General features: G+C 40.0%; 1 protein-coding gene across 1 annotated transcript in view; it reads right to left on the bottom strand.

Moving 5' to 3' along the window:
* Positions 1-17,628, bottom strand: part of ANKFY1 (ankyrin repeat and FYVE domain containing 1) — a 70,114-nt gene that overhangs the window by 13,999 nt on the left and 38,487 nt on the right. Inside the window, exons 8-17 of the mRNA XM_075589986.1 lie at positions 12,217-12,421; positions 10,797-10,865; positions 8,503-8,702; positions 7,160-7,257; positions 6,259-6,478; positions 5,633-5,731; positions 4,928-5,081; positions 3,348-3,516; positions 2,770-2,888; positions 2,079-2,235 (exon numbers count right to left, since the gene is read on the bottom strand). Coding sequence (XP_075446101.1) covers positions 2,079-2,235; positions 2,770-2,888; positions 3,348-3,516; positions 4,928-5,081; positions 5,633-5,731; positions 6,259-6,478; positions 7,160-7,257; positions 8,503-8,702; positions 10,797-10,865; positions 12,217-12,421 — 1,490 coding nt within the window. The remainder of the gene's footprint in view (positions 1-2,078; positions 2,236-2,769; positions 2,889-3,347; positions 3,517-4,927; positions 5,082-5,632; positions 5,732-6,258; positions 6,479-7,159; positions 7,258-8,502; positions 8,703-10,796; positions 10,866-12,216; positions 12,422-17,628) is intronic.

Here is a 17,628-nt window from a genome sequence, read left to right as displayed (position 1 = left end):
CCAGGAAAGTCACCAGTTGTGTTAGCTATTTAAGGGCTCTACGCAGAAACACTTTAAGAACCCTTTACCCACACCTCCTACTTTTCCTAGAAATCCTATTCATTTGAGCCACCACCCACATAAATAATGTTAAAATATAGTCAGATTTGTTAGCGTATCAACTTCTTCAAGGCCTCTTGTTAAAAGATATCCCTTTCCCCCAGAGCTCATACAATGTAGCTATCAAGGCCAATATGACTGAAATAAGTGACGTATGAGGGCACTGGACCAAACACCAAATACATTTTAACACAATCATTCTGACTTCTATGCCTCTTGGTGTATAAACGACCCTTGAGCTTCTAAGGTCCCTAAGAAATTGGTTAGTTTGCTTATGCCCCCTCACTTCACCCCCAGAAGGCCCCATTCACAGTTCTGATGTTGTAACATTCTTGGCAATAGTATTACAGCAGGGAAATATGTTCTGATCTCTTACAGACGTGTTATTGTACTCCTGTTACTAAAGTATGTTTTGGTAGTTTGTACATTTCCCATGGTAGCGTCAAAATTGATAATAGACCTAACTGGCCTTTTATTTCTATGCTTTAGAGAAGTCCAAAATTGTAGAAAAGAAAAAAATAAACCTAAATCATGTTTACACAAATATAATTGGGCTCACCGAGTGAATAAATGCAAAAATTTTAATTATTCCCTGAAGACCGAATATACAGTTGTTTTTTTTCCAGTGTTCAGAAGCGAAAGTTTTAAAATGTAGTGAAGCAAAGTTGACATTGCTCCTAATTTCACCACAAGTTTGCCACTTTTTGTGAAAATGGCAGTATCAGTATATACAGGGCATTGTACGATCACTTTTATTGCATGTGGGAGGGGGGGATTTTAAAATGTTGCCCGATTCGCAACGTTAGATAAAAATGTGCACGGAATTTGGGGGGAAAAATAAATAAATGGTGGTGATTCTGAAACTGGTAAAGTACAGGCCCTTGCTGGTTTCGAGGCACATTCGGTTCTCAATTCGTTTTGGTGTGATCATTTATTTTCTATTTCACCATTTGCGAGTGAGAGATAGGGACTTTATTACAAAAGAAACGCAAATGTCTTTATCATCCCCGCCTGTGTCAACCATAACCTATGCTATTAAACGGCTCGCTGCAGACTTTTCTATTAGTAAACAAATAAACCCCTTTGCTGCGATACTGGAGACCAAGGCCATGTCCCCCCTGGCAGCGAAGCAGTCCCACGTAGGTCAGAATGAAATTACCCACAGTGATATTATAAAACTGGGTGACAGATGTCCTTTATACAGACGTAGCAAGACTTGCTGTCCTCGGAGCCACGGATGAATAAGCAAAGGTAAGTGGAGCTGGGGACAGTGTCTGCCACCACCGCGCTGCGGGCTTCCATGTTTCTGAGTGGGACCACCCGCAGCGCTAATCCTTCGGTGCTGTGACGCGCATGGCATCGAGGACACTAAGCTTTACTACTTCTGTATAAAGTCAATGTTTTTAAAGAATAATTTTTGAGACAGTGCAATTTGGCCACTGTTTTCACATACAATGGGGATGCGATTGTTCATCTTGCTTGTTCCCAGTCAGTGATACAGTGATACGTTTTATTCATGCAATGACAGGGGGCAGAAAAGCCTGAGATTAGAGCAGTAAAACGCCGTAAACTTTAGGCTATAATGTTAACCAACATGGTTGGTAAATCTTTAAAAACAATATTTCAAAATGCTGTCCGATACATAAAATAAGAACTGTTGCAAATCATCTAAATCATTAGCAAAGACATTTTGTCCTGTAGTAAAATAATACATATCTATAAATGTCAGCGCAAAGAACCATTTCTGATGTAATAAATAATATTAGGAACAGAAAATAATGATTAATACAATCACAATAGATTAGTTGATAAAAGGTTAAAGGGGGAATAACTTGCATGGAATTTATACAGGAATGTCACCATCTGCCTCATCTATCCCATAGAAGAGATCGAAAATCATGACGTCATTTCTCTTCCAACAACATCCCTATTGCAATGTATTGACAGTTACAATAAATGACATACAGCAACCAACACACCTGTGTATTTACATTGGCACCAAATTCCAGAAGGCATTGTACCACCTCCTCTAGACCCCAACACGCCGCTAAGTGCAGGGGAGTTTGTCCATCTCGGGCCTCCTCTTCCCCTTCTCCATTTGGTCCCGGTTTTCTAGGGCTATTTACATCACAGCCACTGGGAACAGAGCAAGCAAAGCGCATTGAACCATACAGATTTAACCGCTTCAAGCCAACACAAGGAAACTTTCCTCTATCCTGCTTAAATCAAATCCTTGTGTGTTACCCCATAAGCTTTCTTTTCCAGGAACTTAAAAAGAATGAATATATCTTGATATAATTTCCATAGTATCGCACATACATATGCTGTCCATCAAGAGTCGGCAATGTTGTTACAAACAGGTTTGAACATATCCGAGGTATTCCATACATCCATACAGTATGCAAATATTTGCAATTACACGAAGTTAAATCAAAAACATGCAAACTGGCAAAAAAAAAAATAGACGGTCTGGTTTCACAGCCAAAGCTGTGACGTTTAAAGCATTGAGAGCACAACAGCAAAACATGTTGTTTAAAGTAATAAAGAATTGTTTAAAATGTACAATGCGCTTATATAGTTAGAGATGTATGCAATTGTTGGGAACCCTCATCTCTTATCCAAAACACTCCCAGCAGCCCAAATTATTAATAAACAATGTCTTTGTCTGACCTGCGAATAAGGAAACAGGCTATCTGCTCCTTGTTTTCATCAATGGCTCGGTGAAGGAGAGTTTGAAGGCACCCACTTGGTCCTGGCCCCCAAAATGTTGCATCGCATCCATGCCTCACCTAACAAAACAATTACCAATGAAGAAACATCTGCCCAATGAATTTGACAAAACACAGTGACTGCACTGGGGGCTGTGATCCAAACTCCCCAGTCATCAAAAGAGTAAAGGTTTTGTGGTTATTCAATCAAGTAGATTCAACACAATGACACATGCCAAAGATGGCGGGTTGATGTTATGCTGTGCCATGCCGTCATTCTTTTGAAATTCACTTGAGACCAATATATCACGCAACAAAATAGGGACACAAATGTGTATTTCGGATCCTAGAGAATTTGCATGGCAGTACATGCAAAACGTTATCTTTGGTCTGGTTTTAAACTCAGGTGTGCAGCCCTACGCTGCCATGAGAGTTCTGGCAACACAGAGTTGTGGGATAAACTTGGCCTCAAGGTTTCTCTGCTTTACCAGCACATTGGAAGCAGCAATGCACTATACCTGGGCCCAGACGTAGTCTTACCAGAGTTGACGCAATATCCTCCAGCTCATTTGCTAGTGCAAGCCAAAGGGGGGGATTCCCTTGATCATCGGTCACAGACATGTCTGCCCCTCGTGTGCAAATAGCATCCACCACCAAGGGAAGCTGGTTTTTGATGGCCAGCTGAAGTGCAGTCTCCCCATCTCGGGTTCTAAAATACAGTTGAAATGATAAGAAGTTTGTTATAATCTAACTCGGATACAAAGTATTATTTCAAGTTTGATCATGGGACTTCCAAAACTAACAGCAGTATTACTTTGTGCCAAAATGGACGACTCTTCCAGCTTTGAGTTTTCCTATAAGGGTGGATTAAATTGCTGAAACACTCTTTAGTTTAGATTTGACTAGACGATGAAGATTTGGTTAACATCACAGGTAGTACTTTACTAACTGTGTTAATTATGATAGTAACTGACTTCTGTGATGGGAAAAAAAATGTTTGTTACAATTCTGTTTAATAAAATGTATTCTAAAACTTACATTGTAGAGCGTGTTGAAGAGGTACACCCTCTTGATCAAGATCCTATATTAAAAGATGCCAGTGAGATTTTAGTATTAGTTACTTAGAGTCATTTCCTTAGAATTTCTAAACTCAGAAATTGAGAAATAAACTGAAAACTGTGCAGGGGGAGTCATTTCGTAGCCCCTTTTTATCTCAAGGAATGTTGCTTTTAAGCTCACTGAAAAGTCACAGCACACATCCCATGTATACTACTAGAACGTCTTAATACTGTGGAAAAAATGTACAAGGTATTTAAAAAAAGAAAAAAGGTTTTGCTTTGCAGATCCCAGTGCGCATTTTATGTGCCAATCACTACAGAATGAAACAGTCAATCCATAAGGAAGGACGTGGCTGCTCCAGTCATTTTAGAGCAGCTGTGCGCAAACTGGGGGGCGCGAGATTGTCTGCAGGGGGCAATAAGGAGTACGCTTGAGTCATCCCAGAATGAAGAACGTGTGGGGATTAGTCATTCTACAATGAACAATGTATGTTTAAGCCATGCCATAATGCAGGATTTGTGTAAAGGTAGAAATCAGGCTCTGAGCTCGACCAACAGGGCACATCATTGTTACTTCTTTTACATTGTAAAATGCACATAATAGATGCCTTTCTATTTAAGTTTATCAGCCTCTCAGGACCTTGTGGGTGCATAGCATAAGCTCGTTTCTTTTGGTATCCTTGAAATGCAACAGTATTTTTCTGGGCAGATAGCATGTATATTTTACTAAAGAACGGGTCTGCACTAAATAAACACTTTACCAGATACATGGAAAGAAAATATTTACCTTGAGAATCGCTCTGGTTTTTGTAGCAATTGCTACGCCACCACCAAATAGGTACCCTCCAGCATCTTTATCAAGTGAGATAGCGCTCTCTAATACTGTCCGTCTATACTATTAGACTGTACATATCAAAATAGCCATGTACATATCAGAAGAGCCACGGAGGAATCAATGCTTTAAGTGACAAAAAAAAAGGGGGGGGAAACAAATCTAGCAAAAAGATGAAGAGCAACATGTTAAATGATGTTTAACGTACAAATGATTATTATGAATCATACCTGACATTTATGTCGGCTTGGTGTTCTAGCAGAAAAAGGGCACTCTTGCTGTCTTGTCTTTGTATTGTCATGTGTAATAGTGTCTGTCCATCTGACATTGTGTCATTGATAGATGCTCCAGACCCCAGAAGTTGCGCAGCGATAGTGTGCATGCCTGGGGATAACATCATTATTTATCCATGAGTGATATCCCCTTTTCTTTTCAATGTGTCACAAACAGAATGTTAAAGTTTAATGGGGCAATTTGATTCTCCTCTCTCACACAAAAAGTTCGGAATTAGCGTACCTGAACAAACCGTTATCTGTCGAGCAAAAGTGGTCATTGAAAATTTAGATTGGTTTTCTTTTCAGCAGGGTACCAAATTATGTCCTCTGCTTCTCGAATACACAATTGAAACACTTCTAATGGATTGTTTCCAGTTTTCACCAGTTTTGATTGATTTATGAGGTGTAAGAAACGTAAGAGCACAATACAATGTGTGCGAGTGCAAACTATAGACTCATGCCGATACAACAGACAAGGCCATTGCAGCTCCGTTGTACACTTTGTAGGCTCTCCAAAGGAACATTGGAAACACAGGGTAAGGTGGGAAGGGATGCTGAAGAGATTAAAAAGGGGAAATTAGAAACATCGTTTTCAAGCAGCTTATCACCTTATGTGAACTTGTCCCCTGATACTCGCATGTATATTTTTGTCATACCGACCTGTCCATAATGCCAATCCCAAAACAGTCTGTTCTCTGGAGTCCTTGAGACTGAAGTCAGGAATGATTTGAAGGTTGTTTGTTGCATGAAGAGCATTGGCTATGCAAGAATAAAAAAAATATCCATTTAGAGTTTAACCAGATTTTAATTGACCTTATTGATTTTCATTATACCTGATAGATTGAATTAAACAGACTTTCCTACTTTTTATAATCTAAATATAGCTTACACCATGAATTCATTGTTTTTTTCTATTATGCACAACTTTTTTAAATGTAAACTTATATTATATACTATTCTATATGAAATATTAAAGTATCATTGGTAAACGTGCTTAAGCCACATCACTGCCAGGGGGGGCAGAAATGCATTACACTGAAGAGTAGGTGTGGTCAAGTAGACTTTTGATACCCAATGCTGCCAACATGGGTATGGAGTGTTTGAATTTGGACACACACGTAGATAGTTTGGACTCTGAAACATATGGGGGGGGGGGGGGGGAGGAAAGATGTAGACCGGACATTGTTCTAGTCTATGGACATTCAACATTAAAGTGTAAAATGAATACACAAGATTCCCATTGCTTCCATCAAGCCATAAACATGTACAAGCAAAGCCACACCCACCTTTTTGCTCCAATATGACCGTAACAACATCAGGATGATTGTAGGCTATTGCCATGTGGAGAGGTGTTTGTAAGAAGATACTGTCTGCTGGACTAGATGCTACAGATCCTTTAACAAAGGCTTCTTGAGTTTGAATATTTGGATTGGCTCCTTGCTGCAGCAGTTCTGCCGTCAGGTTGGACAGTCCATGTCGACAAGCCGTGTGTAATGGTGTTTCCCCCTACAAGTATTCACATTAAAAGGTGCTTTGAGCAAAAAGTTTTGCAGCATATAAATAGATAGGAATGACTATTTTTAGGAGAACTTATGATGAAAAGTGGTTTTCTGGTGTTTTAAAAGAAAGAATAAAAGTATCATCTCCCAATAAATTTAATTCATTATTAAGTCCATTATTACAGTGCACAAAAAGTCAATCAGTAGCACAAGCTACAGAACAAGTGGCATAACAGGCTATTTCTGCGTTCGTGTTACTGTACCGCTGTCTGGTTTACCACGTTCAGCAGCTGGTGCTTTTTGCGATTTCTATACTGTAATAAAGTCCTTTAAACAATAAAGGAGGCCATGGTGAAGAGACTTTCCTACTGTTTACCTGCCGGGGATCCAGCGTTGTTTACATTACAGTTAGTTTTGTCGCTTGAGAAGGAGCGTCGCTGTCGCTGTGCGCTTGAGTTATTTATGGAGTCGTACTATAGCACCCAGAGCCATTTCCCCTGTCCTAAGCAAGACTACTCTTTCGTGTCCTATGGTGATTTAAGACATTCAAGCGGCAGGATTTCTAGATACGGTTAGGAAGCTATTGCTTATGGATAAAATAGATGGCCATCTAATAAGAACATACTGAACAGCTGTCATACACGTGATCTGTAATCATGTACTGCTCCTGATTATGCTTTAGACTTACCCATTTATTTTTATGGTTGACTTTTGCCCCATGGGTTGCCAAGAACAGAGAAGCTGCTTCATTCCCTGCTCCCGCAGCTCTTTGTAACAAGCAATTTCCTGAAAGAAAGTTATCTTGTAAACATGCACATCAAAGATGCATTACTTAGCATGAGTACTTAGCACATACATATAGATCAGCCTCATTCCCATAGATAAGCCCATTATCCATGGAAATAGCATATTTTGTTGCTTTTCATTGACTACCCTAGACAATCATGGATATCAAAACATGCTTTCCAATACAGCTCTGATCACTGAAACTTTGGAATCCGTGCATAATTTATTCCTCAATTATGGCTCATAACTCGCCCACCACTAGTGCTGCATATACCTGTTTTTTTGTTTTGTTATTGCAGTTTTATGCTTTCTTGCAAATGGAAAAAACATCTTAAGTCTTAAAAAAAAAAAAAAGAGATGGCATTTCTACAATGTTATGCATTCAATGTGCAGCACGGGCTTTCAAACAAGGGATTTGTGCTGCCAGGAAATGACAGACATTCTTTTTTATTCACACAATCGCTCCACTTTCCTGCATATTACACTTCAAGATGAGGTCAATTGTGTGAACAACTTTTTAATTTTTCTCATTGCCATTTTTTGTTGACAAACATGCTGCATATACAGGGGGCAAAGGGCAGTTTTGATGTTCTAAATCAGGGGTGAAACTCAATCCTCAAGGGCCAGGTGTTATGGCTGAGCCACCTTTGCTGAAGCAGGGAAATCCATAAAACGCGGTGTGTTGTTGGCCCTTGAGGACAGAGTTTGACACCCCTGTTCTAATTGGTCATTATTTTCCCCCAACTTTTTGTGGCTGTGTATCAGTCTCCCGAATAGCAATACAATAGCGTAGAAACACTGTGCAGCCCACCAAAATCACAATCCTAATAATAACGTCAAAGCTTCAACTTGGCACTATAGTACCAAGATGGTATTTAAATCTATAGCGTCACCAGTTCTAAGCCATATTAATATCAGAACAATGTTATTCTTATCTGGGATTGATATCTTTCCTTGGATCAACATACACATTACACACGTTGTTGGGACCTATAAGATCCCCAATCATGCAGCTATGTAGTGTTCGGTCATTGAAAAGGGATCTATAATGTCTTGAAAACAAAATCAACAATTACATGTATAATTGCTATGTTGGGCCAATAACAGGAATCTCGTCCTCAAACATAATCAAGTGAAAAGTATGCAAATGTAATAAATGACATAGAAGAAAACAAACAACCTTGATTGACATTACTTGCTTAAAACCATATGCACCGACAATGAATACAAACCTCATTTGTTTACCTGTTACTGTGTCAGGTGCATCTGTGTTGCTTCCTCGTTTGATAAGTCTTGCTGCAAAGCTATTCTCATCAAATGAGGTTCCATTCACTACAGGGACATCATCAAAGGGATTTACTGACTGGTCAGAGGACACTGTGATATACTGAACAGCAAGCCACAGAGCCGTGCTTCCCTCATGATCCTTCAGTTCTAAATCTAATCTAACATAAAATGAATTGTGAATTGGCATATCATATTCATGCATTATCTTTTTTTACACCACTGTAAAGCAGTTTCAAATACAGTTTCAGAAAAGAAAAAAAGAAAAAGGTTTCAATGCATTTCATATGTTTGTATGAAGACATATTTTATAGACACATTGAACAGTTACATCTTCAAATCACTGCACGAGTTTGGTTATCATTAGAAAAGCCATAGCAGCCTATCTAATGGCAGTCAAACCCGGGCTATGCCTTACTTCAGTTAAAGTCACATGTTGCATGTCAAAAGTATATAACAGCCAGATTGTGTAAAAGGTAAACCAAAATGTGAGCTCTCAGGGGTTAAGTGATTAACTTTCACACTGGATGTACCCCTTTGTGGAATGATAAACGATGAACATGAAGCATTAACTAGATTGGCAAATTCAACAGTTTTGGGATGTAGTGAACAGAAACAATGTTAATAAGATAATAATAGTACAGTTCCTAAACAATTGAATAGAACAGGGGTGCTCAACTCCAGTCCTCAAGCCGCCCACCCCCAACAGGTCAGGTTTTTATGAATATCCCTGCTTCAGCACAGGTGGCTCAATCAAAGACTGCACCACCTGTGTTGAAGCAAGGATATCCATACAACCTGACCTGTTGTGGAGGGGCTTGAGGACTGGGGTTGAGCACCCCTGGATTAGACCACTGTCGTGCAAATCCCAATTAAACCTGGTGAACAACGTGATCTCATAAAACCAAGGTAGGTGGCACTATTCTGAAGGGATTATTAAGAATAGTGAAATCTGTGTTTACTGGATTTTGTCGTGGGAAATAGTAGGCTTAGGTTGCAGGTATTCAACTAGCCTCTGCATTCACATTCTAGGTCAGAATGCAGTTAAAAAACCTATTGTGTGTCTAATATTGGGGCAACGCCCTTGCAGGTGACTCCCGCTGAATATTCATTTACCGATAATGTATCTCTAATTTCCAGTAGCCTTCAATGGGCTGGTCTACTTTATCACTTTTTTAGATTATAAGTACCATAGATAAGAAACCATGCTGAAGGTCACATGTTCAGGAAAATTAATAGAAACGGGTACTTTTTGCCTTGTGTGTAGCTGCTTATAAGATCTGTTCCCTTTGCTCGGGTCATGGCCATCTTTTTTTTCTTCTTTTAATCAGTAACAGCCGAGTGAAAAGCATTCCCTTTAGGGATGTTATTTTCTCCAGCTCTGACATTTTGTCTGCAGATGTCAGGAGCAGGAAACCAAAAATGTAGAGCACTCTATTTCCATTGAACAGTTACTAGGACAGTTAAAAAACTGACTGTAATTAAAATCTGTCCTGACTAGTATGCAGCAGATACAATGCAAAGGAATGATCCCTGCATATGTGATGATCAGCACAATGCACTTTAGCAACAGACGATATTGCCAAAGAATGCACTGCAAGCTATACAAGCAGTGAATAAGTTCATCTAGCTGTGGGAGTGTACGGTGGGTTCACACTGCGTCTTTGTCTGTACATTTTCTAGCTGTTACCAAATTGCTTCTCAGTACGATATGGTTAAAACCCTTTTTTTTAAAAAAAAAATTTTAAGACCATACTAGTTACTTTTTGTGAGTTAGATTAACAAACCACCTATTACAATAATTAACTGACGCATAGTACACTGCTACTACAAGCTTAATTATAATAATGATTTACAAACACCCCTTCATTGATGGTTTGTGTTTATTACACTTCTGGATTTAAAGGTCCTAGGATTATCATTAGATTGGCAAGTGTAGTAAAAGTCGGGTTCCATTAATAAACCGCAATCATTTTAATGAATAGTGTTTCTTCATCAGCTTCCAATAACTTGCACAGCACATTGAGAGCTATCCCCTGTGCAATAAAATACTCTGTGCGATATAAGGCTTTCTGCTAACATCATTGCAACACCCAAAATACCCGATTTAAAGCTGGCTTCTCGTAAAACAATTCCAGTATTACCAGGTTTCTGTTGTTTTTATTTGAGCCACAAAATGTGGATCATTTAATTTGCTTATGTAGTGCTTTACAAATCAATAAAAGTAAAAGCAACTAGCTCCTTTGATTACTTACTGTTTGCATTGAAGCAGCTGGTTGAAGACATACTCATTTCTAGCAAGAATGGCAGCATGCAAAGGCGTCCTGCAGGTTTGAAGACAACAGTATTAGTGCATTATGTCTTCTGTGTGACGACGATCCTCAAATGTGTGCAGTTAACAGAAGATACGTGGCTTCTAGGAGCTCTACTGTGAGTTGGAAAATCCAAGCACATTACAGAACACAAGAACATATAAATATATTAATGGTGCAGTCCCGTTAAATTCTTAGGGTAAGGAGGGATTCTTAATAAATGTATAATTTTCTACTTTCCTAAATCTCATTAAAATAAACACTGAGCTATGGTCTACTCTGGGTAACACTCTCACGTTAAGAGGTTACATTTTCACATGATCACAAATAGGTGTTTCTGGCTTCACGCTGTGGTCATAAAAAACCTGTGGTCAGCACAAGCAATACACACATAGAAGTATGGCCGACTTGAGGATGATCTCCATTTACTATACACACTTTGGAGACGTTCAAATTTAACACTGAATATGAAAACAAATTTAAAGTGCGCAAAAAAAAACCTCTATTGTAAAAGGAAATATACCCCAAATAAACACCTCTGTGGTATATATATAACACAACAACCTTTGTATAACAGGTTAGGGTCTGCAGCTGTAGATAAAGGGATTGACTCAACACCCCTGATACTGAAACAGAAAAAACAAGCGCAAACGCATATGGTGAAGTTCAATATTATTAATATATATTAAAAGTAAGATATCTGCGTACATCAGTGTTGATAAAATTAGGCATATCGTGCACTTAGGTCACATGTTACCCGGCACCACCAAGACCACAGGAACCGCAACGTCCGCCAGATCGCTAGGATTTATATATATATTTTTATTATATATAAATCCTAGCGATCTGGCGGACGTTGCGGTTCCTGTGGTCTTGGTGGTGCCGGGTAACATGTGACCTAAGTGCACGATATGCCTAATTTTATCTACACTGATGTACGCAGATATCTTACCTTTTAATATATATTAATAATATTGAACTTACTTCAACATTTGTGTTTGCGCTTGTTTTCTCTGTTTTAACACTGAATATGGCTTATTGATTCTTAACATGCCTTCAGGAGTTTAAAAATAATGCAAATGGTAGTACTGTTGCCTTGTTCTTTACTGAGCAAAAGAAAATGTAATAAGGCCAGTAATGGATTGTATGTTTCTGGTTTATGCTGCAAACTTCCCGTGGCTGAAACCACTGAGCTGTAAGGATGCAAGTTCTTCTACAAGAGGAACCATGTTTTAGTTATTTAGTACATTGTCACACTATCATTTACCTCCCCAATCTTAACGAATACACTGATGAGCTCATGTCTTTTTGCCTCTTGATAGCAATTCCCCCTTTCTGATTGGCCCACCATGCACACACTTGCCTTCCTTTGCTGTCCTGCATGTTGGGATTAGCTCCTGCATGTGAAAGAGCCTCTGCAATTTGTGCTATATCAGACATCACCTCCGGGGAGCGGTCCTTCACTGTGCAAGAGGCTACCAGGTGCAAGGGCGTCTCTTGCTCCCCAACTGTGGCCGCGTTCACAAGAGCACCGTTTTTAATTAGGAAACTGGCAGCAAATTTATCATCTTCAAAAGGAAAAAAAACAGTACAGATGTTTATGCCTCACAGCTTGAAAAGGATTGGTAATATAGTTTACATTTCTAAATGTTCTCTTGTTCTATTGTTATTGAGATCTAAGATCTCTGCCTTTTTCATACAATACAGTAGTATTTTCTCAAACAGTTTGTGCTTCTATTTATTCCCCTTGTGTACCCATTTTAATGTTTTTGCTATGTTATAGCGCGACCCGTTATAACGCGAAATCGGTTATAACGCGGTCTGAGCATGGCTCCCGAATTGAAAGCCTCCATTTTGTGTATTGGGAGAAGAGATATTGGTCTGTAGTTTGAGACAGTGTTTTTGTCCCCACTTTTGAAGATTGGGACAGCTTTGGTAGTTTTCCAGGTCTTAGGGATATGGCCTGCAGAAAGGATAGAGTTGATTATGGAAGCAATTGGTTTGACAATGGATGAGGCCCAAAGTCTTAGGAACTTAGATTGTAGTACAGTCAAGTCCCCATTAGCTGCTTAGTTTTAAATGTGAGGAGCATTAATAGGAGATACCTCTGTCTATATGCGGATGTTAAGACAGTAGTAAACACATTGATACAAGAATTTATTCCTAGGTATAAATTATCTCCCTATGAGACACTTATGGAATGACTTATGACTATCAGTAGTTCAAAGGAACAAATTAAGGACCATCTATTGGTAATAAAACAATTAATAAGTATTGTATGCCACTAATACATTTTTTGAGTCTCTCTAGGCAAAGTTGAAAGTGCACCTACTCGAGAAGGGGTTAATAGTTAAATATTTCCTACGCAAGCATGCTCTTCATCCCAGATGAAAAGGCCTATACTAACCACCAATACAGCAATTAAAGTGGCAGAGTTCTTTCCCTGGACCCAAAGTACAGTAAAGCTCGTTCCAGCTCCACCAAAGACCAAAGTCACCTAAAGCACAGCCGCATTAAGTTAACGTTTTGACGAGACATAAACTTTGACCGTTAACCAACGAGGAAAATAAGATACCAGGCAGAGAACATTTTATTTTTTCAAAGACTCAGAACATTTCATTTTTTCAAAGACTCAATATTTTTATTCTTTTATAGTGTGTATAAGTTAGAATTTTAAGATGTATGCACCATTGGGTCTGCGAAGGTATAACCCACAGAGAGATGACAGGATTGTCATGATGATGATCTACAGAGCCTTGTCAGCAATACTCATCTGCCTGAGTTCCTTATACATCGCAGATATCTATCACCATGGTCAAGGTAACACTACACTAATTCACCATCTCACCCACAAACATCACAAAGTCTCAGTAATAGAATGTTGTGCTAATTCTCAAAATATATGATGGTAGAGATAGATGCCATTTTTCTTTAGCTAGCAGCAGAAAGGTCACTTGCCTAAAATAAGTTTTTTGCATTTTTTGTATCCATTTTTAAATTAGCAACACCAATCATTTATGGGTCAAGTGGCTCCAACAATCAGAAACAAGAGAAAAACACCAAATATTTTAGGGCTGAAAAGTAGTTTATGGAAAGAACAATTTTGGGTTAGTTTAGTTCTAAATGTAGGAGGTGGGTTACTACTGTATATGACAGGCTTAATACATTAACAGATGTGTTAGATGATGTCATCAATCACACCACTACAGCTATTGCATCACTAAACCAAGAAGAACAGGTTCAGATCAGGCTTATGGCCTTACAAAACAGAATGGCTTTAGATTACATTTTAGCATCAAAAGGAGGTTTATGTGCCCTAATTAAAGAACAATGTTGTGTTTTCATCCAAGATCAGAGTGGCAAGGTACAACATGAGTTAGATAAGATAGAAGAAATTCAAGAAAGACTTAGGAAGGAAAGTGACACAGACTGGGACCCTTTGGGGCTGGGTGGATTGGTAGGATCACTAGGAGCGAAATTTTTGAATGCGGTAATGTGTGTGATTGTGATACTCGTTGTCATCTATGTTTGTGTCACGTTTGTCAAAGGCATGATCCACAAATGTGCTACCCCCTCTGCAGACATAATGCCATTGTTTGCAGAACCAATTTACAGCAGTCCCTTGAAGAAAGAAGATGCCAAGTACAGTGCTCTAACTCTGGAAAAGAATTTGGCTGTAACGCCATACGAGACTATGACTACATTTGGCACGCACCCTCGTGCACTGTCCTATACCCTCAAGCAGCATTATGAGATGATGGAGCACCCCTGTGCCTCCCAACATGTTACTGGACTGAAATTATACCAATAATTCTCAAAAAACAATGTTTTAAAGAATCAGAGGAGGGACTGACGAAGTTGAGACATTAGGGGGTCTGGCATAACATAACAGCATTTAGGATGAAGCCATTTTGTTTGAATATTTCAATCCGCCATCTTGTCTTGTCTCTGTGAGTCTTAATTTCTGTGTTTCATTTCTGTATAAACGAACGTGTGAAGCAGAGAATGGAATGTTTTTGCTCTTAGCTGACTTTATTGATCTTTCCTCATCCAATCAGCTTCAAATTGATAAGCTCAGATTCTTACAGAGAAACTGATTCTCATACAATATGCCAGGTGGCAACATTGGCACATCCCATTTAACCCCCATAATGTTTTTTAGCTGACAGACAGTGATCCAGTATTGTTATGTATTACAAAATGAGGTAATATTAGTGACGTGCAAGCCCCCCCATAAAGGGGTGGAGCTTTAGGTTTTAGGGTATAAATATATGGCATAACGTGTTATCTGTTAGAGAGCTTTTTTTCAAAAGCTGTCTCCGTTAGGCATTTGATTTGAATAAATTAACGTGTTATTCTGTTTCAAAATAACCTCAGACTGTGTTTTTTATTTACGCTTTTCTCAACAGTTGCCTTTTAGGTTCTCTATGTATTTTTAGTTTTTATGTGTATTTGCACTTATAACATTTTATATTCTATATTTCATTATGTCTAGTATTTGTTTTAATAAAATTAGATTAAGTATTTGTTCAGACCTTATGTTAGGTCTATTCTGCAGACCTTTACATCCATCAATATGCAATTAGACAATTAATGTACGAGCCCAGAAGAAGGTGGGCCCAAACAAACAGCCTCCGTTATCCAATGAGGGCAATTTCTAAGCAAACACCCAGTGTCATACAACTATTGACTCCTGAGGAAGCGAATCAGCGAAACGCGTAGTCTCTGGCAAGTGTAATCCATCACGTGTAGACTCAAGATTGGAACACGCAAGTGTAGCCACAGAGAAGTTGCAGGGAGCTGGAAGCGCACCAGTCCCAGCGCGCGGGCACCACAGACCGCAGCAGGTCAACCTCAATCGCTGGATCAACACCCAGCTGATCGAACAATGCCCTGTTTGTTGGGTCACTATGAGTTGCCATTTTGTATTCTCTTGCATACTCAAAATATAGTGTGACCGTCTGCACAATCCTGTTTCTTTTCCCTGTATGTGTCTTGCATTTGACCAAGAGTACATCCCACATCTCTTGCATTACTGCGTTCAAGCTCAAAATTAGACCCCTGTGCCACTGAGCGCGCTGGGCTTGAAGAGTTTGCTTCTGGCTATTTATATTTTTAAGTCCCTGCTCACGCGGAGCGCGCATATATGTTCTCCCAAGCTTGCTGCTTGGAGAGACAGCTTCGTTTGTGTTCTGAGCACAGAGTAGAGGCACACGAGGGAAGGGAAAATGGAGTGGGGGGAGGGAAAACGGAGTGGGGGGGAGAAAAGAGTGGGGGGGAGAAAAGAGTGGGGGGGAGAAAACAGAGTGGGGGGGAGAAAACAGAGTGGGGGGGGAGAAAACAGAGTGGGGGGGAGAAAACAGAGTGGGGGGGAGAAAACAGAGTGGGGGGGGAGAGAAACAGAGTGGGGGGGAGAAAACAGAGTGGGGGGAGAAAACAGACTGGGGGGGGAGAAAACGGAGTGGGGGGGGGGAAACGGAGTGGGGGGGGGGGAAACGGAGTGGGGGGGGGGAAACGGAGTGGGGGGGAGAAAACGGAGTGGGGGGGAGAAAACGGAGTGGGGGGGAAAAAACGGAGTGGGGGGAGAAAATGGAGTGGGGGGAGAAAATGGAATGGGGGGGAGAAAACGGAGTGGGGGGGAGAAAACAGAGTGGGGGGGAGAAAACGGAGGGGAGGGACAGGAGAGAAGGGGGGAGAGAGACAGAGAAACGAGAGAAGGGGGGAGAGAAGGGAGAGAGAGAGCGAGAGAGGGGGGGGGAAGGGAAAGGGAGAAGGGAGAGAGAGGGGGGAAGGGAGAGAGAGGGGAAGGGAGAGAGAGAGAGGGGAAGGGAGAGAGAGAGAGAGGGGAAGGGAGAGAGAGAGAGGGGAAGGAAGAGATAGAGGGGAGAGCGGAGGTTGAGAGAGAGGGGGGAGAGCTGGTTGTAATGAGTAACACATAGTGGATCTTCCTTAATGTGTACTTATACAGACATACAGCACTGGCATGCCTTTACTGTGCGGCACCGAAATTACATAACTGCTGTGACGGAGTGTTTCACTGCAATTATTTATATATTTATAAAAAAAAAACCTGCAGGGCAAAAATCTCCAACTGAATTTTGAGGCTTTTAAGGCTATAGCCCAAACAAAATAGACAAGTGTGTAACCATCTGGCTATATACATCTGATCAAGGTGTCACCTGTGTATACTCAGAAGATTGCAACTAGATATAGTTGTCAAACACACCGCTGATGTATATATAAATAAGAACCTACACTATTTTTGCATGTCCGATACTCACACACACACATATTTTAGAGCTTAAGTAATATTATGCGGCAGCCTTTTTCCCTGCATTATAGTAGGGAATAGTTCTATTTATTTGTTTGTCAGTGGTTTCTATACCAATCGCCAGTGTTCGACAAACCTATACATTTGCTCACCCCGGGCGAGTGGATTTAACCCCCGGGCGAGTAAATATTGGCCCAAGCAGCACACATTTGGTACTAGGTGGCGAGTAGATTTTTTTGTGTGGCGAGTAGATTTTTTGGTGATTTGTCAACCACTGCCAATCGCTATAGGCTTTTTTCATATTAATGTTTTCAGGTCTGTACTTGAGAAATTGAATGTAGTACAAAAATAAAAAGCTTCAAGAAAGAGCACAGATACTTACAAAAGTAGTTGTGTACTACAGATTTAAGATATAACTAGGGCCCTTTTGGCACAGAATTGATATTTAAAGCTGCAGCCCATGCAATATCCTACATGTGTTTTTTTCCAATAAATCAGTTCTGA

Source organism: Ascaphus truei, chromosome 3 (assembly GCF_040206685.1).
Source record: "Ascaphus truei isolate aAscTru1 chromosome 3, aAscTru1.hap1, whole genome shotgun sequence".
Classification (NCBI taxonomy): domain Eukaryota; kingdom Metazoa; phylum Chordata; class Amphibia; order Anura; family Ascaphidae; genus Ascaphus; species Ascaphus truei.
The sequence above is the reverse complement of the archived record's forward strand: the minus strand, read 5'-3'. Positions and strand labels throughout refer to the sequence as shown.